Source organism: Muscardinus avellanarius (assembly GCF_963383645.1).
Source record: "Muscardinus avellanarius genome assembly, chromosome: 6".
Taxonomy (NCBI): Eukaryota; Metazoa; Chordata; class Mammalia; order Rodentia; family Gliridae; genus Muscardinus; species Muscardinus avellanarius.
Genome location: NC_137791.1, coordinates 17089361 through 17114402, shown reverse-complemented (window position 1 = coordinate 17114402; position 25042 = coordinate 17089361). Strand labels below are relative to the sequence as shown.

The 25042-nt window shown below is 39.6% G+C and overlaps 1 protein-coding gene across 1 annotated transcript in view; it reads right to left on the bottom strand.

Annotated features, from left to right (window-relative positions):
- Positions 1 to 6704: 6704 nt before the first annotated feature.
- Positions 6705 to 25042, bottom strand: part of HHIP (hedgehog interacting protein) — a gene marked incomplete at both ends in the record, with an annotated part of 102056 nt that continues 83718 nt past the window's right edge. Inside the window, 2 exons of the mRNA XM_080697151.1 lie at positions 6705 to 6898; positions 13796 to 13944. Of these exons, the coding sequence (XP_080553277.1) occupies positions 6705 to 6898; positions 13796 to 13944 (343 nt within the window). The remainder of the gene's footprint in view (positions 6899 to 13795; positions 13945 to 25042) is intronic.

Below are 25042 nucleotides of genomic sequence, written 5' to 3'. Positions count from 1 at the left end.
TGAGTTAATAAATGCATGGATGGCTGAATAGAAGATCAATCAAAGAGAAATGCATGTTATATAACCTGATTAAATAAGTCACATTAGGTCAAACTCAGAGGGGTTGTGTGAGCCAATACTTTTGCATGTTTCTTTTCAGAAGAACAGTTACAGAAATCCTCGCCAGTTCATCTATTTATCCTGCCCCTTTAAACTTGTGCCTGACCTTACTAACTATTCCTACAGTCTTCTGCCTCTTATTAACAGAAATGCATTGATTGGATTGCTTCTGGAATCTTCTGTGAGTAAGGTTATGGGCAAACTGCCCTAATTTTCCACAACCTAAAAGAAAACGAAAAACCAGGAAACCCCAAGTCTTTTAGAAAAATGAAATAGATAATCGTTTTGTAAAACTGGACACAATCACATATAAAGCCAGGGAGGACACAGCACGTTTTAATATCTTTTTATGATTATTAATTATAATGAGTAAATAACTCTATTTTTATTAGATGGATTCCTTCTAAATAAATAATCTATTCTAGTATGTTTCAGGGACTCAAGTTTTCAAAACTCCATAGCAAATCAGTGTCATTTGTACTATACATAACCAAACATACCCTGTGACTACCATGAGCTATGGGGATGTCTGAGATCTTGAAAGGCTGTCAGCTTGGCGTCTCAATAGTAGTATTAGGAAAGGGACTCTCTTCATATACGAACTCTTAGTTTATTTGAGGAAAGTCATTTTTCAGATTTTAAGATTATCAAGTAAAGAAACATATAAAATACATTTTGGTGTAAACCATACAAAACCTGATCATACTTTGTTCATGTGAGTGGAAACTACTGAGTAGTTATTTTTTATTTCTATTTTAGTTTTGTTTTACAATCCTGTGGATTAAACTCAGGGCTTCTCATATGCTAGGCAATTGCTCTACTACTGAGCTCTACCCCAGTCCAGCCTGGGGTATACAAGAATTAGTTTCTATCTGTGAGAAAAAGGTTTATGTTATAATTAGCCACTATAAACTTTGCATTACTGTTAATATCTGGTTTCTTTCTATATATGCAATGTGCTAAAATATGTGCTTTTTTCTTACTTGAAAGATTATAGTCAATTGAGATAACTCACCCTATATGTATATTAACTGTATTAGTATATATGTATTTTGTATTTAAATGTCAACAATCTACATATTCCAAAATAAAAAATACCTCTGTATGAGAATTGATGTTAGACTTTATGGTGTTTATGGGAGATAACCTTAGAATTAATTTGAGTTCATAACCTTTATTTATTTATTTACTTAGTAGTACTGGTGTTTGAACCCTAGAGAAATCTACCTCTGATCTATAGTCCTAACCATATTAAAACAGGGTCTCACTAAGTTGCAGATCGCCTCATTGAGTTGCTGAGGCTGGCCTCAAACCTGTCATCCTCCTGTCTCAGTCTCCCAAGTACTGGAATAATAGGCATGCACCACTATACCCAGCTGATAACCATTTGTTTTTATGTCACTGTTGTCTGGCTATTAAAAGAAAAATTAAAGGTTTTAGGCATACGGTTTTATGTTGATACAAGGGGTCCATTATTTATTTTGATTTCCTCAGCTGACTGATATATGACCTATGCAAAGGATATGGAAAGCCAGGTAAATGATGGGTGTGCTTGGGCTCATATTTAATAAAGCACTTAAGAAAGTGCTAATCCAATAAAGGAACAGATCTCTCCCTGGCAGCTAGGGAAACCCATCACTATGACAGAGAAGAAAACAGGCACACCGTACTCCCATGGGCACGTCCCACTTCACTAAGAGCTATTCGAAGACATACAGAATGTTTCCAAGAAATAGCCAAAGGAATAAGGGTTAAAGCGGGCTGGTGTTAGTGACTGGCAGGTTCCCAGGCCATGTTCTCACACCTAAGTACTTCTATCCATAGATTTCCCACTTCTTTCAAATAATACAAAAAAAGAACTTCTTACAATGATTGGCATTCCTAGGAACGGGCCCACTAACTTCCTGGGTGTACCAAAGAACTATACACATTTTTTATTTTTTTGGTGGTACTGGGGTTCCTGGAAGCCCTTCTACCTCCGGGCTACACTCCCAGACCTATTTTATATTTTTGAAACAGGGACTCTTACGCCAGCATGACTGGCTTCCAACCTGCGCGATCCTCCTGTCTCCGCCTCCCAAGCGCGGTGATTACAAGCGTGCGCCACCACGCCCGGCAGAACTATACACATTTTCTGGGCATGGGATGTCGGTCTGAATTCTCAGTTTAAATCTCATCCTAGGGGAGAGGGAAGAAGATTCTAAAGCGTTCATCAAGCGATGACTTCTTATTTTTTTCCTCATAGATTTAGGATAATCTTCTTCAAGCTGGGTATAGAGGTACATGTTTATAATCCCAGTACTTGGGAGGCTGAGACTGGAAGATCTCAGGTTTGAAGACAGCCTCAGCAAGAAGTGAGACCCTGTTTCAAAATAAAAATAAAGAATAGGGCTGGGGTGTTGCTCAAAGCTAGGATGCCCCTGAGTTCGATTCTCAGCAACACACACACACACACACACACACACACACGCACAATCTTACAAGTAGGCTCTATGGAGATGTTATTTGGGCTAGACACAGCTACACATGTTCCCTTTTGTAAGCTTCAGCTCTTGGCCAGCCAGTTATTAACTTTCCTCATTTTTCCTGGAGGTGTGATAGAAGAGCCACACAGAGACACCTGGACCGACAGTTGTGTGTGCTTTTCTTGATTTCTTTCAGTGAGTGTAACGGGTCAGTTCAAATAGGCCATTCTTCGTGATACAGAATTTGGGCAAATGTGATACCAGAAGAGGAAAAGAAAGAAAGCATCAGAATTGACAAAATCCACAGCCAGCCGTCCCAGGACACGTTCATTACAGGTAGACTGAGGACATGCATAGTTAGTCAAAACCAACCCGAATGAAGGAGGAGGAAGAGATAAAGACAGGGAGAGAGGAAGGTGGCGTGGGGAAGCAGGGAGGACGTGGATGGCTTAGGTCTGCACTCTGCACAGAGGCTCAGGAATTAGTCTCTTAGTTACCTACAGCTTCCCAGGCTATACTTTATATTTTTCCTCTTAACAATTTACACTTGGTTTCTCTTTGATGTGTGAGCACCAAGAGCCTTAAATAGGAAGCCTAAGAAAGATGGAAAATAAATGTGCACTTTGAAATGCAAAGTATTAATGTGCACCCTAAATAGACACAGCGTCTAGGTTTGCTATCCTGCACCTGGTAGACAGTGTATGGTTCAGAGATCAAGAAGATGCAAAAAGCAAACGGGTTAAAAATTGTTAGTATATTATTCCGTAATTGTTCTCAAATAAACAAACAGGAAAAAATGATGGGACAGAGGAGCGTGTTTCAGCTACGTTGTGTATAGATGTTGTACGTGCAGGTTTCTTTGCAGTTTATGAGCTAGATCCCCTGATTGGAAGAAACTTCTGAGTATTCTTTGTGATAAGGTAAAAGATATATATTTATAACAGCTACACTGAAATAAAATTCCATGAAGAAAAGATATTGCTGTAAGCACCTTTGCTCTTGTCCAAGTTTTTTAATTCTTGCCTTCTTTTCAACTTAATGATCTGCCAAATTCAGTTTTCATCCCATAATCTAAATGACTGTCAAGAAAACAAGGTTCTAAAAGGCAGGGCAAGAGACCGGCAGAGAGAGCTGCAGAAAGGTCATTTAAAACTATTTCAAACCATCTTTGCATTGTTTCAATCCAACTGGCGCCCAGAGCTTAGGGTGCAGCATTGACAAGGGGTAATAATATACATTCTCCTCTTTCCTTCATCTTTACCTTATACATCAACATTCATAACAAGGGCATTTTTCTTCCATTTTAGGTTGTGTGCTTTATGAACTGAATAGATTTTGCCTTTCATGTAGTGAGACATTAACTTTTCTTTAGGCTTAGACTGTTTAACCAATTTCTACCTGCCTCTCATCATAAATCACTGAAGATAATTCCCCAATTGTGCATTTTAAGAATCTACTTAAAGTGTCAAAGAGACTTTATTTTTTGTCCACTTAATTTAAAATATGTAGCCATCAATTAGCCATTGCTGTCTACTTTCCTCTTAAGAACAGAAATAAATTATTCTGATGACTATTTTCTTTGCTGGCATTTAATATCCATGGACCTTGCTCTCTTCTTTTTAGGAGAATTTGTGTCTTTTATTCTAACATCTCACTATAGAAAGGGCAGTGACACCTGGGGTACATGTGGTTTTTTTTAAGTCACTTAAAACCCTTTCACTTGGGAAGGGGCTACATTAAATAATCGGGGTCTGGACAATTTAATATAGATTATTTTAAGTGGTAGAACAAAATGCAAAGGGCACCTTTGCTTGAGGAGGAGAAGAGATGGAAAGATTAAAGATGTAAGAAGAGATGGGCTTGATTTTTCAGCTTTCAGTGACTATACAGCAGTGTCCTTATTGTTTTCACTTGAACTATGAATGGGAAAATGTGTAATAAAACTGCACGATCGGACAGATTTCGACAGCTGTCTCCCTCACAAGAAGTTCACATTTTGTTAATGTCACCCACGTTGAGTGAGGGACGATGAGATGGTAAGGTCCGTTTACAGAAACGGTTGTTGGGACCGTTTTTTTTAAATTTTTTTTTTTTTAATTGTAAAACTTCCCGTGATGGAATTCAGTAAAAGGGCTACGAAGAGAAAGCAACGGAGACAAAAAGCTCGCTATTAACCTACAGATGCGGGCTACGGCATGGTTCATTGCGAGATTTGTCACACTGTTGGGCCAATGAAGTCTTAGTGAGACTGGAAGGGACCACCCCTTTTCTGGGGTAAGAGGGCAATTTGGTCTCCATGCTCATTTAATCCTGAGACTTCTTTGAAAAGACTGTCAATTGAATCTAAATTGTGCAAAATTATGCATGCACTTTTTAATGCAGGCCATTGTCCACGAAGCACTGAACCAAGGTTTCTCAACCCATTTCCATTTGGCGTGAGGTCTCTTGAAACTTTAGTAATCATATATGGAAGACAGGAGCAGTGTGCTTAACCAATCTCTCGACATCGTGGTTTCTCTATATAAATGTCCCCTGTGCTTTTAGTGCAAATCTCTCACTCTAAAACAATAGGGCCAGACTAGCTATGAGGTTTTTAATTGAGGCTCGTATCCTGAAAGGTTAGGAGCAGGTTTGGAAAGTCAGTCAGAGCTGCATCCTCTGTACAATTCTGCAATTTCGATTCCAGAGGCGACGGGTGTTTACGGGACAGCTCTAGCGGGCATATGATTGTCATGAGTAGATGTGATTTTTCAGTAGTGCAAAGAGGTCTTAAGATTTTGTTAAAATCCAAACGTGGAGAGGTGGTCTGGTAATCCATTAAGAAAGACATCTACCAGACCTTCCGTGGTTTTCTTAGGGCTAGAACCTAACGCCATTTCTTTGAGCAACCGAATAGAGCATCTACAGAAAATTTATTGATACATAAATCCAAGAGCACTTTGGCTGAGTTCTGAAGGAGCTTATACATTAAAATGCATATTCGGCGGGAATGATTATATTACGAATGTGTACAAGTGACGGCCTATACAGCCACGGTTTGATAAACACAGCGAGCCCCTTTTCTGTGAGGCTCAGTTCAGTGTACGACCTGCAACATTCTAATCACATATACTGACAGTCTTGCCACGGTGAAAGGCAGTTTTAGAAAGGCTTTAACACTGGAATTTTATAAGGATTGGCTGTTTTCTTGCTTTCTCATCCGTCGTTAATGATTACATGTTGGCAAAAGGATACATTGCCTGATTAGATCCACAGCACATTAAAACCCGTTTGTTTCGCACTCCCCTTCTTTCCAATTAAGTTGGTGAAAAATGTAACTTTAGTATTTTACAGGACAGGGTAAAGGTGTTTCATCTAGGTGATGTCTATATTATAAAAATAAAATAAAAAATATAAATATGTAACACAAACCCAGTGCCTATTGTTAAATAAAATATACAATAAAAGCAGACCTTCTAGAAAGATTGACTTTAAAATATGCCATTATGATTTAATTATAATACATTTGAAAACAACCTTGAGATTAAGCTGAAGTTACCAGATGGCTCTGCCAAGTAAAAAGGTAAGTGCATATCATCCCGTAATTGGATACATTAATAAAAGTGAAGATTACATTTTTTTTAATCAAGTCATTCATTTAGAAATTCATCAGGGAGCTCTGAAACATTCTCTCATATTATATTCCTTTACTATAAACATATTGCCTTTTCTTCTTATTAGATCCATCAGATTGCACAGTAATGTTCCAAAAGGCCATTAGAGTCGATTTTAGAAATTACAGACAGAAATTTCCTGGGAAGTCGAATAATCTCTTCTGGTGACATAAAAATCCCATTATCAATTTACAATGGAATTTCTGTCTAAATTACTCCACACCCAAGGAAGCATATATTTTTAAAACCCATCTGTTAAGTATCCGCGTCTATAGGGGCCATGCATGTGGGTGCGTGGCATACACTTGTGAACATGTCTGCCAACATACATACGCACAGGGGATCTGCCCATTTCTGGAAATTGTTTTTGAATTAATAAAGGAGAAGGAAGTCACAGGAGTGGGTAGCAGGATGACAGTCTTTCTTTTTAATGACAGGATAAAAAATAAATGCCCATTGGAAAGGAATATTCAAACAGTCCCAGAAACTATACAATGTAACTTGTTAGATCCAGCAAATAAGATGTCATGTCAATGATGTGGTCAAGAATACCTGCCCGCGTCACTCTACGGATGTTTTTGTCCACTTGTTCACACTGAGGACCGAGATAGCCTTTTTTACAGAGACACTTGTTTGGTCTAACACAGACACCTCCGTGACGACAGGCCGGCTCACACTTTGCTGTAAGGGGGGAAAGAAAAGAGAGAGAGAGCCCATGTCAGAAACAGCACTGGGTATGAGACCAACAGATATAAGACGAATAAGGAAAGGCAGAGAAAGGAGGAAGATGGTAACGACATCATCTGGAAGATAAATAGATGAGGAGGAAAAGTTTCTCAGATCTCTAGTCATTCGGAGGCCAGAGCCCAACAGGGAATGGGAAAATGGGAGATACTTCCAGAGAAGCAGAGTATGAGAAACCCCTTCCAAAATCGACTCCATGTATCATTAGGATTGCAAGTCTTTCAAATTTTTGCTCCTCGGTCCTTGTGCTTCCATTGAGGGAAGGACCTCAGAGGAGGAGGACAAAGGACGTGGGCTGAGGTGTTCCCAGACAGCAAAAAGGTAAGGCCGGCTTTGGGTGTGGGAGCTGGATTGGACGGAGCATCACTGTATGGACCCCTGGCTCTCCTCTTTCCCTTGGGGGCGCACAGCACATGCTATGTTCTGATTATACTTTCTCTCTCTCTCTCTCTCTCTCTCTCTCTCTCTCTCTCTCTCTCTCTTTCTCTCTCTCTCTCTCTCTCTCTCTTTCTCTCTCTCTCTCTCTCTTTCTCTCTCTCTGTTTTATTCTTTTAAAACAGCATCTTCCATTAGGTTGCTGAGGGTGGTCTTGAACTTGTGATACTCCTGTCTCAGACTCCCAAGTAGTAGCGGGATTACAGGCATGCACCACCATGCTCGGCTTCTGATTACACTTTGAATTCAACTCCTAGGATGGCTGCAATTGGCCAGTGATAGATGCTCCAGTCTTTTTCGGGCTTACTCTACATCACAGCATTTCTTTATTTTTATCATTACAATATCGGTGGGGAATGTAAAGATTTACTGCTAAAATGAGATGGAGACCTAGAGTTAGGTCTATAAGTTAACGGTCATGTAGTGATCAGCTAAATCTGAGGAGGAGCGTAGCTATCATAGACAGAACCAAGTCCCTTGAATACTTTCCCTTATCATTGGAGGGGACAGGAGTATTTTCATTTTTTCAAATGCATTATCTGAAATCCAGGATTCTGGGACTGAACACATGTAAAAGAGAGGATAAACAGAAAATAAGGACTACTTTCTCTTTTAAACTGGTGGGATACGAGTAAACTACATGGCCTCGATGTAGTTTTGATTTGCATTTCCCTGATGAATAAAGATATTGAATTTTCCCCCCTGTAATTATTGGTTATCTGTACTTCTTTTGACTGCTGTCTGTTCAGTTCATTTGCCATTTATCGACTGGGAGTTTTTGAGTTCTTTATATTCGCTGGACATGCATCCTCTGTCTGAAGAGTAGCTGGCAAAGATCGTTTCCATTCTGTAGTCTGTTTATTCGTGTTATTTATTGTTGCCTTTGCTGTTCAGAAGCACAATCTGACCTTTATTAGTTCTTTATTCCTTATTATTTATTTCTAATCTTTATTATTTCTCTCTTTCTATTGGTTTGGTTTGCTTTTATTTTTCTAAGACCTTGAGAAGCATTGCTAGGTTATTTGAACTCTCTCTGATTTTTTATTTTTATTTTATTTCTTGGTGATTTTTTAATGCAGGTACTCACAGCTATAATATTCTTAAAAATGCCTTTGCTCATCCCAGCTTCTGGTATGTCCTGTTTCCATTTTCACTTGATTCTAACTAAACCTTTTAATTTTCTACCTGATTTCTGGAGTGATTTACTGTCCATTTAAAATGTATTTCTAAAAAAATAATAAAATATTAAAAAATAATTCTCAATTTCCATTTGGCTGTATGGTTTATGCAGTTACTCTTGCTGCTGAGTTCTAGTTTTATTCCATTATATTCTGATGATAAAATGCAAGAAATTTCAATTTTTCGTATTTGTTAAGATTTGCTTTATAGACTAAAATATGGTCTGTTTTGGAGAAAGTCCCATGAGTGGCTGAAAATGTGTATTCTGCTCTTTGTGGATGAAATATTCTATCAATGTCTGTTAAGCTCATTTAATCTATAGTGCAGTTTAACTCTTATTTTTTATTGTTTATATTTTGTCTGGAGGATCTAGAATCTATTTGGGAAAGTGGGGTACTGACGTCACCCACTATTATTGTATTAGTGCCTATTTGTCCTTTTCTTGTGTGTGTGTGTGTGGTACTGGGGGTAGAACCCAGGGGCTTTCTATCTCCAGGCTACGCCCCCAGCCCAATTTTATAATTCATTTGGAAACAGGGTCTCACTAAGTTGCTGAGAGCCTCACTAAGTAGCCGAGGCTGGCTTCGAACCTGCGATCCTCCCGTCTCAGCCTCCCAAGCTCTGGGTTTACAAGCGTGCGCCACCACGCCCGGCCTATCTGTCCGTTTTTGTTGAGTTGTTTGTTTTATAAGATTGGTTGCACTGATGTTCGATGCATCTATTTACAATTATATCTTCTTGGTGGATTGCTCACTTTTCCAATGTGTGGTGACCTCCTTTGTCTCCTCTGACTAATTTCAGGTTGATGTCTGCTTTGTCAGATACGAGCGAAGCTATTTCTGCTTGCCTCTGAGTTCCATTTGTGTGGAATATGTCTTTCCATCCTGCCACCATTGGTCTGTGCATGTCTTTGCTGGTAAGGTGGTTCCTGCAAGCAATAGTTGGATCTTATTTTTTAAATTCAATTTTGCTAGTCTGTCTCTCTCTCTCTCTTTTTTTTTTTTTTTGGTGGTACTGGGGTTCCTGGAAGCCCTTCTACCTCCAGGCTACACTCCCAGACCTATTTTTACATTTTTATTTGGAAACAGGGTCTCCTAAGCCAGCGCGCGCGGCTGGCTTCGAACCTGCGTGATCCTCCTGTCTCTGCCTCCCAAGCGCGGGGATTACAAGCGTGCGCCACCACGCCCAGCAAGTCTGTGTCTCTTGATTGGAGAATTAAGGCCAATTCAGGGTTATTAAAAGATATGCAATAATTCCCGTCTTTTTGTTCTTTTTCTTTCTTTCTTTTCTTTTTTTTTTTTTTTTTTTTGGTGCTACTGGGGTTCCTGGAAGCCCTTCTACCTCCGGGCTACACTCCCAGACCTATTTTTGCATTTTTATTTGGAAACAGGGTCTCCTAAGCCAGCGCGCGCGGCTAGCTTCGAACCTGCGCGATCCTCCTGTCTCTGCCTCCCAAGCGCGGGGATTACAAGCGTGCGCCACCACGCCCGGCTTTTTTTTGTTATTTTTCTAATGTGTGATTCTTTCTCTCATTTGCTTACCTACTCTTTTAGAAAGATTTATTCTTTCCTGTGTTCTTGTAGTAGGATTTGTCTTCCTCTTCTCTGTGTAGAGTTCCTTTAAGTATCTTCTGCAATGCTGGCCTAGTGGTCACAAATGCTTTTAGTTTATGCTTGTCTTGGGAGGTCTTTATTTCTCTTTTAATTCTTAAAGATAGGTTTTCTGGATATCGTAATCTAGGCTGACAGATATTTTTTCTTAGGGCTTGAAACACACAATTGCATGCTCTCTTGGTCTTTAGAGTTTCTACTAAAGGGAAAAAAAAATCTGCTTTTTTTATGGTTTGTCTTTACATTAACTGGGCGCTTCTCTTCGTGCAGCTCTTAATATTCTTCCTTTGATCTGAATTTTTGGCATTTTGAATATACTAGGTGATGGAGAGTGTCCTCTCTGGTCATGTCTCTTTGGAGTTTAAAATGTTTCTAGTCCCTGAGTGTCCATATCATTCCCAGGATTTGGAAACTTTTTTGCTCCGATTTCACTGAATCTGTTTTCTATGCCAGTAGTTTGTATCCCTACTAATTCCTCAAGACCCATGAGTCTCAGTTAAGATCTTTCAAAGTTGTCTCAGATATCTTAAACATTGTTCATAATATCTTTTTTTATTACTGTCTGAATGTTCTAGTTCATGCACCTTGCCTTCAAACCCTGAAATTCTGTCCTCCACTTGACCTAGTATATTGATTAGGCTTTCCACAGAATTTTCTTAACTTACTGAGCTTTTTATTTCTAAGATTTCTTCTGGTTCTGTTTCACAAAATTTCTATCTTATTGAATTTTCATTCATATCCTATATTGTTTTCTATAGTTCATTCAGCTTGTTTGGGTGTGTTCTCTTGGAATTCACTGCTTTTTATAATCATGCGTTTGAATTCCTTATTTAGCATTTTATCAATACTTTTTGGGTCACTGGTTAGTAAATTATGATCTTTAGGAGGAATCATAATGTTTTATCATTTTTTTGGAATTTCTATGTTGAGATTTGCACACCTGTTGAGTTAGAGTTTTCTTTTACTTGTATGAGGGCAGCCTTCTCCTGATGATGTGTACCAAGATATCAGATGGTTCTGAAGTACTGGATATATTTCCAAGTGGGTTTTGTAGCATAGTTACTCTGTTATTTCTTTGGTGGCAATTAGTGTATTTTGACAGGATGCGCACTGCACGGGAGTCTGAGGGCCCCACTTTCTCCGTAAGTCTCACAAAAGCAGGGTCCTTCTTGAATCGGGCAATTGTGTTGCAGGTGGAAGAGTATACGGGCTGCACCTTCTGTGATTACTTCTCCAGTCTTGTTAACACTGTACATCCTGAAAGGTATGGGGCAACCAATGCTGAAGGCCCTCAGAGATGTATGGTCCACAGTATTTGGGGTGTTCGTCTCTGCTGTTGCTGTGGATATCCAGGAGTGGATCTTCAGGGTCTCCATTGGCAGTGCCTACTTGGAGTATGGATTCTTGGTTGGCGAACTTTATCTCCCCTTCAAATAGATTACTTTTCTAGCATAATTTTGGCTTATTTCATATATTAAAACTATTTAAGTTTAGTAGAAAGATTAAAGTACTTCACTAAAATAAAACTTCATGTTAAGTCAAAGAATGCCAATTTTCACTTATATCACAGATTATTATTAATATTCATTAAGGTATGTATAATGCCATCAGTATTAAAAATAATTTGTTAAACCCTGTTTAAACACACTGTCACTAGAAGGCACTCAATAAATGTTTGTTAACCGATTACTTGAGGTAACCTAAGAGGTTGGGAGAAATGTAAAGACTGTAATAGAATAGAAGTTATATAAAAGAAACAGAAGATAACAAAGGCATCAAAGGATGAAGAGAGATGGTGCAGTATCAGTAATTTAAATATTACTGCATTGGAACACTGATTATTATTTTTTTGGCCAGCCTACAAAGAGGGAGACAGAATGGGTCAAAAAATGTAAGCACATTTTAAATAATGCAGTTAATTTCTGTTGACTTTTAATTGTGAAGATAACTTTTAATTTTCTAGTTTTGCAACCATTACTAATCAAACACATAAGTTAATTGTTATTATTAAATTGCTTCAGCAATTTGAGCTTAAACTGTATACCACATATGTGACTTTAAAAGTTTTTTGTTAGATAATACATGTAGACAAGCTATGGTTATAATTTTTTTTATGGTACTAGGGGTGGAACCCAGGGACTTTTCTACCTCTGGGCTATATTCCCAGACCTATTTTATACTTATATTTGGAAACAGGGTCTCTCTAAGTTGCTGAGAGCCTCACTAAGTAGCTGAGGCTGGCTTTGAACCTGTGCGATCCTCCTGTCTCAGCCTCCCAAATGCTGGGATTACAAGCGTGTGCCACCACACCTGGCTTATAATTTTTTAAATAAAGCCGTCTTTAGAATAAACAAAAAGACGCCAGGCATGGTGGTACACGCTTGTAATCCCCGCGCTTGGGAGGCGGAGACAGAAAGATCGCACAGGTTCCAAGCCAGCCGCGTTGGCTTAAGAGACCCTGTTTCCAAATAAAAATATAAAAATGGGTCTGAGAGTGTAGCCCAGAAGTAGAAGGGCTTCCAGGAACCCCAGTACCACCACCACCAAAAAAAAAGAATAAACAAAAAGACAGCATTTATGAATTAAGACTACTATTAAATATTAATTAAGAGCTTTACTTTTCTTTGGTATTGGGAATTGAACCCAGGGGGCATTCTACCTCTGAACTATATCCTAACCTGTCTTATTTTTTTTTTAAAGTTTTTTGTTCTTGTTTTGTTTTGAAACAGTTTCTCACTAGGTTGCTGAGCACCTTGATAAATTGCTGAGCCTGTCTATAAAAATGAGATATCCTGTCTCAGCCTCCCAAGTACTGAGCTCACAGGTGTGCGTCATCGTGCCCAGCAGTCTGAATTTTCATTGGCTAGAGGTACTTTAGTATATGAAAGAGCAGAGATCAGACTCTTTCCAACTAATATATATATGCTGGTTTTTGAATGTGCATTTCTGATATATATATATGTATAAATCTAACATACATATGCAGTTTTAATAGATACATATATACTAAACTCTAGGTCTCTAAATTTATCCAAATTTGTTTTAATTTTTTTTTTTACTTCACACTAAGTAGAACTTCAATACTGCACATAATCGAGGATCGCTCACGTGCAAGGAGAGAATAACCCTGAGTCAGTCTCTGCCTCTCTGAGCAGCTGCATACCTAGTCGATGGTTCCCAAGGGAGTGGCAAACTGAATTAAAAATCTTATAATATGCCCCCAGATAATTGCGTTTTTCCCTTTTATTTTGTAACACCCACTGAAAAACCCTATTTTGAGTGTGCTGTACCAAGAAAGAAAGCAGGAAGGCCGGGGGTGGGGCATTTATGGGGTGTCTGGAAAATGCAGCCCTTGGCTAGGGGCTTGGCAAACACTAACTTAGTGGGCGGCGTGAAAGCTCAGAGCTCCCCATAGAGATGACTTGGCTGTGCCGTTTTAATTTTCTACATTTTGAAAGCACTCGGCCACTTCACCGTCTTTGATGTTTATGGTTAACTTGCATATGCGAATAGTTTGCACGGAGAAGATGGGTGAAATTTCATTTGCAACTTCAGAAACATAGGAAGCATTTTGAACACCAGTTTTCCTGGTGACAAAAGAAATACTAACCAATTCTGCAAAAGTCCCCTTCCCAGCCTGGACTGCAACAGCATGTCCCCGTGGGGGTGCAGTAGCCGTTGCGACAGAGCCGGGAGCACTCCGAGGCGAGCGTCTGCGCGGGTTGCACGGTGGGTCTGCACTCCTCAGGCATGAAGGGTCTGCATTAAAACACAACCGTCGACATGGCATCTTGGTTAAAAATCAGCACTGGAAGGAAACCTAGAGATATGGCAGTTTATGTGCTAACGTCGCGTGCTTTCCAAAGAGACCTTGCTTTGAAGTGACTCCGTTGGTTCACCACTTTGGAAGAACAGAATAAATACCAAGTGAAAAAACAAGCGAATTAGTTCTGAACCAAGGTGAACGGGCAGAAGAGTCTAAGACACCTTATCACAGTCAAAACTCATTCATGAAAATGGAAGCTTGACTTTTACCAGTACTTTTCATCGGGAACTAGAATTTTGAGCCATTTCGGATTTTAAGATAAAAACGTAAAGCCGGGGGTGGTGGCGCACGCTTATAATCCCCGCGTTTGAGAGTCGGAGACAGGAGGATCGCACAGGTTCGAAGCCAGCTTCTCTGGCTTAAGAGACCCTGTTTCCAAATAAAAATATAAAAATAGGTCTGGGAGTGTAGCCCGGAGGTAGAAGGGCTTCCAGAAACACCAGGAAAACACACACACACACACACACACACACACACACACACACACACACACTATTCTATTTTATTGTTTATTTAATTTGTTTTTTATTTTATTTTTATGTGGATTATATTGAAAATGGCATACAAAAAATGTATAGATATTTAAATTTTTTTTTTCTTCTAGGCCTACAAAAATCTTTAGGGATATTCTCTGGGAAGCTACATGTAGAAGTCGTATATTTCTCTTGCCATTGGCCTTTTGACCAGATCCCAAGGCTGATGGACTTCATCAAAATGAGTTCTTGCAGCTTAAATAGCTTGGGAATTCATTTTTTGTTTTTATTTTACATTTATTTTGAAATAATTTTTTCAGACCATCTTGAAAGGTTATCATTGTGTGTGTGTGTGTGTGTGTGTGTGTGTGTGTGTTCATACTGCCGGGCCAAAGTTTAAATTCTTCATACAAAGTAAGGCCCGATTATATAACAGATGCTTCGACTCTTTTTCACCAAACATTCAAATACATAAAAACGCAAATTATGGAGGGAAATCTAAATTGGATTTTTTTCTTCTTTGCCTGAGATTTAGTAAATTCCTATCTGCGGATGTAATTATTTCATACCTGGGCTTATTTATTTTAGCTCACAGAAGACTGTAAGGCTGTCACATATAAACATTATAATTCCCTCAAGTTTTAATGTAAATACCTGGGAAAGTTACCTTCCTCCCGCCCCCTTACGAAGTTGGTAACTAACATTCCTCAGTCAGCGTGTTAAATAAATCATCTCCCTGTCTTTTAAACTGTTATTCCATCAAGCCTCCCTTAACATGAAATTGACATAGAAGATTGCCCATCTCCTCCAGGACTACAAGTCTCATTAGGAATGAATTATTCGAGCTCATTTTTTTCCTTTTCTAATGAAGTGAAAGTTTTCTGAGAGCAGAAGCTACATACTCTTTAAATATTGCAAATACTCTTTAAGTCCAATCAGATACTCGAGAAGGTTCTCTTCTCTTCAAGGGGATAAGACATAAACAAAACAGGGCCCTGATCTCCATGGAGACCACTGAGGGGAAAAGGGACACAACAGTTCTGACACAGGAACACGTGAAGTTGTGGCGAGTGCAGAGGAGGGAGCAATTCATTTAGAACTGACAGAGAAATTGCCATCAAAATTCTGAATTATTAGCCGGGCGTGGTGGCGCACGCTCGTAATCCCAGTGTTTGGGAGGCTGAGACAGGAGGATCGCGCAGGTTCGAAGCCAGCCTCAGCTACTTAGTGAGGCTCTCAGCAACTTAGTGAGACCCTGTTTCCAAATAAAGTATAAAAATAGGTCTGGGAGTATAGCCCGGAGGTAGAAAAGCTCCTGGGTTCCACCCCCAATAACACACACACACACACACACACACACACACACACACACACACGTTCTGAATTATTAGCCAGATGTGATGGCACACACCTGTAATCCCAGTACTTGGGAGGCTGGGACAGGAGGATTACAAATTTGAGCCAGCCTCATCAAGTTAGTAAGCTTCTCAGCAACTTAGAAAAAATCTATTTGAAAACACAATAGGGCTGGGTGTGTAGCTCAGAGGTAGAATGCATTTGAATTCAATCCTCAGTGCCAAAAAAAAAAAAGTTGAGAATTATAAGTAATTAAAGAAGATAAATGACTTTGGTGGCTTTCTACAGGGATGCCATTAGGAGTCAGGAAATACTGCAGAGACCGTCAATAACTGTTCACCAAATTAAATTGAATGCATATAGTAGTAACTTTCCCAAGTAAACCTCGTAAAGGACACGCATATCCTCTCTTCTCTGTATCTCCCTATGACCTAAAAAGTTATGTACCCCATGGAAGATGCTTAATAAAAATCTGTTGCATGAATGAATGAAATTAATAGATGTGTGGAATTTTAAAAGGGTGTTTATTTATTTTCTATGCTATTGAGATCTACACAAAAATCTAGAGTACCTCTGATAAGTTAGCTCATTTTCGTTGGACTAAAACATTGTTTACTTAGCGTATGTATAATTAGAGTCCTTGAAATAGTCTTGTTCTTCTTTTAAATGATTACTTTTGAAGCTTTTGGAGCCTTAGTTCTACTGAATGGAGTCAGAAGTAGGTTTCAAAATAGAAAACTTAGCCAAGAGGATGTTTAGGTTTGCAATAAAGAAAATATAGAGCCCATTTGTTGACAGCTATTCCCCAGTCCTGGAACTTAATTTAAATCAGAAAAACATATTTCCTAATCTCTTCACATGACAAATAATGAAACACTGAGTGCAGAAAATTGCCCAACATTCTTCTATTCATAAAGCACTGTTTTCAGAAATTTAAGACATTTTCTTAGAAACCTACCTTGGCTGGCTTTGCATAGTGGCGTAAAGGTTTGGCTACTTTTTTGAAATGAGAAGTTGGGAAGCTGAGTCATTTATAACACACACTGTAGGTGATGACTTCTTGTGAATAGAAAAAGCCAGCAGAGGGGCCTCTGGGTGGTGGGATGATGGGGGGTTTAATTGAAGTACATTTAATTTAATAAATGAACAAATAAATCAGTGAGGAGTCCTCTGTGGATTTGTGTGGAAGCACGGGGAAGAATCCCGTCTGCGCAGGCCTGCTCTTCTCAGGAAGCACTGCAGAAACCCAGGCTCTTTCACAGAGAGGAAAGGGGCTCATTCTGAAATTTCTTCTTAGGTGTCCAAGTTTTAAATTCATTTTATTGTAAAACAAGATATATAGATCATGAGTCACCCACATTTATAAATGCTGACTTGTCGGAAGTTCTGTGTGTGTGTGTGTGTGTGTGTGTGTGTGTGTGTGTGTGTGGACTGACCCCAGGCTTATTCTACCTCTAAGCTATACCTTCAGCTCTATTTTACTTTGTATTTGGAAACAGGACCTCACTAAGCAGTTGATCCTCCTGTCTCGGCCTCCCAAGTCCTGGGATTCCCGCTGTGCACCACCACATTCAGCCTTCATTGGAAGTTTAAGACGATGTGGTAATTCTACAGCCCCCTCCCAGTAATCTCCTCATGGGGGAAGGCAACATAAGACTGTCTTACTCCATTATCCACGGTCACACCCGGACACAATGGAAACGCATTCCCTACAATTGTAACATTTATAAATCGATTTTTCCTCTCTATTTTCCTCCTTCTCATGAATTGGAAAAAGACCAGCAAGTCTCAATTCTCCCAACTCAGAGTATGGTGCCAGGCCACCAGTAGTAGTGTGACCTTTGTAGTTTCTTAGAACTAGAGTCTCAGGTACCACCCCAGACCTGCTGAATTCCAGCCTGTACTTTGAAAAGTTGCTCAGGTGATTTGCACGCTTATTCAAGGTTGAGAAGCCCTGTTCTGAATGAGAACCACTCCTCAGCCAGGAGCAATGAATGTGGCCCTTAACTAGCCAGTTCCGGAGCTTCCAAGCACAGAATGCTCTGAAATCTTCTAATTGGGTAGAGGACCAGGAAATGGCACAGAGTCTCCCAGCAGGTGCTCGCGCTCTAGAGCTATCCTCTCTCTCTCTCTCTCTCTCTCTCTCTCTCTCTCTCTCTCTCTCTCTCTCTCTCTCTCTCGTGTGTGTGTGTGTGTGTGTGTGTGTGTGTGTGTTGCTGGGGATTGAACCCAGGGACATTCTACCTCTCTACCTCTGAGCTATAACCCTAGCCCTGTTTTTTATTCTTTATTTTGAAACAGGGTCTCACTGAGTTGTGGAGGGCCTCACTAAGTGAGGCTGGGTGCAAATATTCCTGTCTCGGCCTCCCAAGTACTGGAGGTGCATTACAGGCCTGCACCACCACACCTGGTGGTTCTTTGGTTTGATAAACTTCTACACATTGTAAGCAGTTTGACACACAGCAAGTATCCTTAACCATTCTACTTTAAAAGCCAATACTCAGCCAGGTGTGGTGGCACATGTCTGTGATCTCAGTACTTGGGAGACTGAGAAAGGAGGATCACAGGTTCCGGGACAGCCTCAGAAAACAGTAAGACTCTCATCAACCTAGGGAGATGCTGTTTCAAAATAAAAAAAAAAAAAAAAAATAGGGCTGGGAGTATAACTCAGAGGCAGAACAGAGGCAGAATGCCCCTGGGTTCAGCTCCCAGTGCCATAAAAAAAAAAAAAAGACTGTGTGGATCTCTCATATTCAACTTTAATGTGTATACTTCCATGAGAAAAATCAGGATATAAAAGATTATATGTCCAGATGTGGTGCCGCACACCTGTAATCCCAGTATTTGGGACGCTGAGACACGAGGATCAAAGGTTTGCAGCCAAACCTCAACTACTTACTGAGACCCTGTTTCCAAATAAAAAATAAAATAGGGTTGAGGTGTAGCTCAGAGGTAGAATGTCCCTGGGTTCAACTCCCAGTAAACACACACACACACACACACACACACACACACACACACACACACACTATGATTTCTTAAAGAGAAAACCTAAACTAAATGATGCCATCCACTTTTAGATTAAAAAAAAGTAAGGTTCAGTTTATCAAATTTCCTTAGCTAGTTGTATTATGTTTGCAATATCCTAATTTCAGAAACTGGTGTTGGGCGTGATGGCACACACTTATAATCTCAGCATTCAGGAGGCTGAGATCGGAGGATCATGGTTTGCCGACAGCCTCAGCTACTTAGGAAGGCCCTTCGCAACTCAGTGAGACCCTGTTTCCTAATAAAGACTAAAAATAGGACAGGGGGTGTAGCTCAAAGGTAGAATGTCCCTGGGTTCCATCCCCAGTACTGCAAAACAAACAAACAAACAAACAAACAAACAAACAAACAAGTCAACTATAATTCAGAGTGCTAAGGCTAAAACAGTAGATGTTTCTATTTTAATTCAAAGTACATGTCCCTCAAAAATCTTGTATTTCATGAATCACATAAAATCAACGAAGCTGTTATGAACTGGGTTACTTAGTGAGACCCTGGGACTGCAGCTCAGTGGTAGAGCGCTTGCCTAGCATTCCTGAGGCCCTGGGTTCAATCCTTAGTACTGCATCCATGCACACATACCCCCATCCCAGGAAAAACTGAAATGGCGGTGGCAGAGGAGAGCTAAGCAAGGCGGGGACCGGGGGAGGGAGGCCCGTTACAGGCATCACCCGGCTAAGAAGGCTCACTCTCTCTTCTCTCTCTGCCTGGGCAACAGCAAGGCTGAGGACAAACTCCTTTCCTTATAATTCTGGCTACACTCACCTCAAAGCTCATTAGTGTTTAAATATCACTGTACCCGAATCGACTTGTCTGGGAAGCCAAATCATGGTGAATTTTGCCTCCCTCGGTACCTCTGGACCATCATACACTGCCTTACAATAAAAGTAAAAGATATTTAAAAGTTCTAATCAAAGCAAACTTCCATCATTGTTCTCAAAATGAAGGGAAGGAGTGGATGGAATTTTTTTGTGTGTGGTGGTGCTGGGGATTGAACCCATAGGTGTTCTACCTTTGAGCTGCACCCTCAACTCTATTTTACTTTACTTTCAAACAAGGCAAATTAAGTCGATTAGGCTGGCCTCGAACTTGTGACTCTCCTGTCTCAGCCTCTCGAGCACTGGGATCAGGCATATGCCACCAAGCCCGGCTACATATGGGAGTTAAAAAAAAATGCTTTTAAGGGATTAAGGTTTCAAAATTTGGCAATAGTAATCTACAATGTTCATAAATAATTTTATGTACAATGTACATAAAATAATATGTACAATCTTCCAATTTAGAGTAAGAATAAGACCCTTGGGAGATGGGACTAAGTTCTCATTCCTTTTCTCTCCCTCCAGAGCACACAACAGCATCTTGAATCCAGGAAATCTGCAAAAAATACTGTAGACTCATAGAATCAGAAAACTCAGATATATTTGTACTCATATATGAAAATAAATAAATAAAAACGAAGAATTAGGGTAAAATCAAGTCAATGCCATTACTTCCTAGCTATCATTTAACTTAAATATTTGATTAATATAATTTATAAAAATATTAAGATAACAAATTAAAATATTTGTAATTGGAAAAATAGGCATTTTTAAACAAACCTGAGGGGAAAAAATTAAGATTTAGATTAATCTTAATGGCTGTGAGAAATTGGTGAAGGGTTTAAAGTGGGGGAAAAAGAGTTAGTTTTGTAATTTATAAATATAAATCTGAGCCGGGTGTGGGGGCGCATGCTTGTAATCCCAGCATTCGGGAGGCTGAGACCGGAGGATCGCGGTTCGTGGACAGCCTCAGCTACTTAGTGAGGCCCTCTGCAACTCAGTGAGACCCAGTTTCAAAATAAAGAATAAAAAATAGGGCAGGGGATGTGGCTCGGAGGTCAAATGCCCCTGGGTTCCATCCCCAGACCCCCCCCCACAATATATCTATCTATATCTATATCTATATTTATATCTATATATCTGCTAGCATTTTTAGTAAAAGCATATGGTTATTCTAAAAAATTAAGACATAGAAAGCATTTAAAAGTAATATAGTCATATTAAGTTTTTAAAATAAATTACTCTAATATTTTCTACTTATTTTGAAAGAGGTAATGGCTCCATGTAATTTTGCATATATTGCCTGAGTATATTTAAGTGTGCTATTCACACACACACACACACAAACACACACACACATCTTGCAACAGTATGAATACAATTTTAGTTGTACTGAGGCTATTATTATATATTATGTATGCATGTTCATCTATTCATTAGACATTTTGACTTTGATCTTGCCCAATTCTTTTGTAAGATAGCTTTAAAATTTCAGATGCCATGTGGGAGCTTAGGAGAGATTTGTCAGTTAAAAAGGTATTTTTACCCCACACATTAAATATAGTATATACGGAATAAAATAGGAGCAGGTAGGTAAGTGTATATCCATTTTTGGTTATTGGCGACGCAGAATACTACTAACAGCAAAAAAAAAAAAAAAAAAAAAAAAAAGTGAAAAAAATCCAGCATGCTGAATGGATTTTTATAGGGTATATACTTGTTCATGACCTCGAGTGTTAAGAAATTCGGTCATGTTTGAAAACTAGTCCCTCCTGGAGCCGGGATCCCTCTTAATAGCTGAAAGGTCAACGGAGCTGTTAAACAGTTTGTATTACTGCCAGGGTGGCCACGAAACACCACCTGCTGCACGAGGGCTTGGCAGCTGGGTCAACAGGCTCTGTGGGAATTTATCAACTTAGGGGGGCCACTTGCATAAAACTTTGACTGATGAATTGGGACTAGACTGGCTTACTGGGCTAAAGCTGCTCTATTATGTATGACTTTCTTTACGATGACAGAGTTGCCTGCAGACTCTCTGAGACATATGCAAAGGATAAACAGAACCGATTTCCCCTTATGAAGTGATTTTTTTTTCTTTTTTAAAGCACTCCTTAGCATCCAGCGTGCTAAGGAGTAGGATGAAGATATTAAGAAAAAATAAACAAAAGGGAGAGGAGGACTGGGGAGGGGCAGTTTTTTGATATTGGTCACAGAGGACTTTGGAAATGAGACATTTCTGTAAAATGACCTCTCCTGCCTGGAATTTGCATTGTTAATTTATTGACCTCTTAGGGGAACGGCCTCTGTGACTTGGTTGGTTGGGAAACAGATAAACAATATGCTAACATATAGTAAGAGTGGGGGGCAGATAGTAAATCAGTAAGATCAAAACGCATTTTGTTTTGCCAATTCCTGGAGAAATAAACCCTAGAACACATTCAGAAAAAAATTAAGTTGCCTGTTTTAAATTCATCTGAAAGAAAAGTTAAAGAATCCCCTGTCATTATTGACGGGAAAGATAAAAAAACTGTACTCTGTAGAAATAAAGCTTGGAAGCCACATAACTTTGTCAGACTTCCTTAATTTCCATCCTCCAGGAGCATTTGATTAATTCTAAAAGGATTTAGTAGAGAGCAAATCTCAAAGGCATGTCATGAGCGTTTGAAAGCTAGGTATTAAAAGCTCTTGAAACCTTCACTGACATTTTTTTTTTTTTTATCCCAGTTTTGGAACCAAGAGAACCTCAGAAGTTGTGAGATTCCCTGATAAAAATGCTGGAATTCATGACGTGAGTATCAACAACACTAAATAATTTAATAGGTTCTCAATATATTATTTATCTCTTATCAGAACCCTCTGTAGAGTGAGGCAGAGAAGAAATGATCATCAATATATATATATATATATTTTTTTTTTTGCAGTACTGGGATTGAACACAAGACCCTCTACAACTGAGCTACCCTCTAGTACCCATCCTTTTTTAAAAAAAAAGTTTTTTTCTAGTGTGTGTGTGGTATGGGGGATTGAACCCGGGGGTCTTCTGCCTCTGAGCTATACCCTCTAGCCCTTACTTGGATTTTTTCTTTTTTTTTACTTTAAAACAGGGTCTCACTAAGTTGCTGAGGGTCTGGCTAAGTTGCTGAGGCTGGCCAGGAACCTGCAATCCTCCTCTCTCAGCCTCCAGAGTACTAGAATTACAGGTGTGTGCCACCATACTTGGCTACCTCCAGCCCTTTTAACAATTTTTTATTTTGAGACGTGTCTCACTAAGTTGCCTGGCCTGGCCTCAAATTTGAGATTCTCCTGGCTTAGCCTCCTAAGTAGGGATATTACAGAGCTGTACCACCGTACCCGCTCTTCTTTTGAAGGACAATGGGTCACAGTGTGGTGTGAGAACGGGTGGTATCCCGCACTAAGGAAGACCGAGGCGCCTGACCAATGGACTCTCTGTCTTTTCTGCATAACTTGCGTCTATCTGACTACTTTCTCGTGGCAGCTACTAAATGAAACTAGAACTACCGCCTAGATCTTGTGCTCCATATATCTACATCCGTTTTCTGGACTCTGCTAATGGAGCCTCCCAGGCCAGTGCGAATTCGGAAGCCTGAGAGGCGGCTGAGCCGACTGGGTAGCTGGCGTGGACTCTGGGGATAGTCCTGGGGTGGGACATAGAGGTTAAACTCAGTCCTGTGCTGGTTTCTGACAGATGTATTTTTTTTTTTCCTAAGTAATTTTTGAGCTTTATGTAAGCCTATGGGAAACCCAGTTGTATTCTTTCATTCTTTATTTTTTTTTTCATTAAAACAATGAAATTTGATTTTTTATGATAGGTTATTTAGGTATCTTTTTCTAAGGAGGTTGCCCACTGCAAAGGACCCAAAGTTTATGTAAACGATTATGTAATTCCAAAGTGCCCTTACAGATTAAAGTAGTACTGTTGGAATTTAGTCTGCTTTTGCCAAAATGACTTAAAAGCTATTGTGCATGATTTCGTGTGTGTGTGTGTGTGTTGTGTGTGTGTGTTTGTGGGTGGTATTGGGGATTGAACCCAGGAACATTATACCTTGGACTTACATCCCTGGGGCTATTTTTTATTTATCTTTTGAAACAGGGTTTCACTAAATTGATGAGAGTGTTACTACTTGCTCAGACTATCCTCTAATCTTTGATTCTCTTGTTTCAGCCTCCCAAGTACTGGCATTACAGGAGTGTGCCACCAATGCCCAGCCATAGCACATGATTTTGCAATGTGGATCTATGTGTGTGTGTGTGTGTGTGTGTGTGTGTGTGTGTGTGTGTATGTAGGGAAAAACATTAAAAAATTAAAAAGCACAAAACTTATAGTGACACTGGAGCTTCTATGACATCTAGTATAGAAATAAAAAAATTATAATTTGGTATTTTTTCTTCAAGGGCCATAAATCAATTGACATTTGAAAATTATTGTGAAAACACTATTCTATAAGTCTGGGGAGTTCTCCACAAGAATAAAATTAGAGTTTATGTTGGATTTTTGACGTCACAAGGAATGTCTCTATGTTTTATTTTTAAGTTGATACAGTTCCTTCTTCAAATTCTGCCTCAAAGTTTCAGAAAGAAAAAAAAAAAACATTTTTGCTCTAAAGCAGACATCCTGAATGCTACCATGCTGGTAATTAGCTCGAATTTCCAAAATAACCTTGCTCACATACTTAAGTAGGACTTTTGACTCATCTTGGAAGAAATATTATAATAATAAACGTGGGCATCCAACTCAAAACAGAATAAGGCTCCCAACAAATGTTTATAAAAACATGGGTTTTCTTATAGTGGGTTTAATTGAAAAATGTATGCCTATGTCTGTGTACAAGGACAGAGTCTTTGGGACTGACTCTGTCACCTCCCCCACCTCCTGAAAAGCAAACACAGATCTTAACCCTGGCCTCACACATGACGTGACTCACCAGAAACAGGCGTCACAAGGAGAAGCCGGGCCTTCGGGATGTCACCGTGAGACCACCCTACTCGAGGGGGCTCTGAGAGCACAAAGCCAAGGTCCCCGGTGGCAACCCTGGTAATTAGACACTAATAATGGATTGGAGGTGTAAAATTCACCTCCGCTCACCAACAGACTAAACAGTCCAGATGAAGAGAGAAAGATTTGTGTGTGTGTGTGAGTGTGTGTGTGTGTGTGTGTGTGTGTGAGAGAGAGAGAGAGAGAAAGAGAGAGAGAGGGAGAGAGAGAGAGAGAGAGAGAGAGAGAGAGAGAGAGAGAGAGAGAGAGAGAGAGAGAAAGTCATTACAATGACCATTTGAAATTAATTGCCTTTCATGTAAGGGAAGTCCCTCTACCTCAT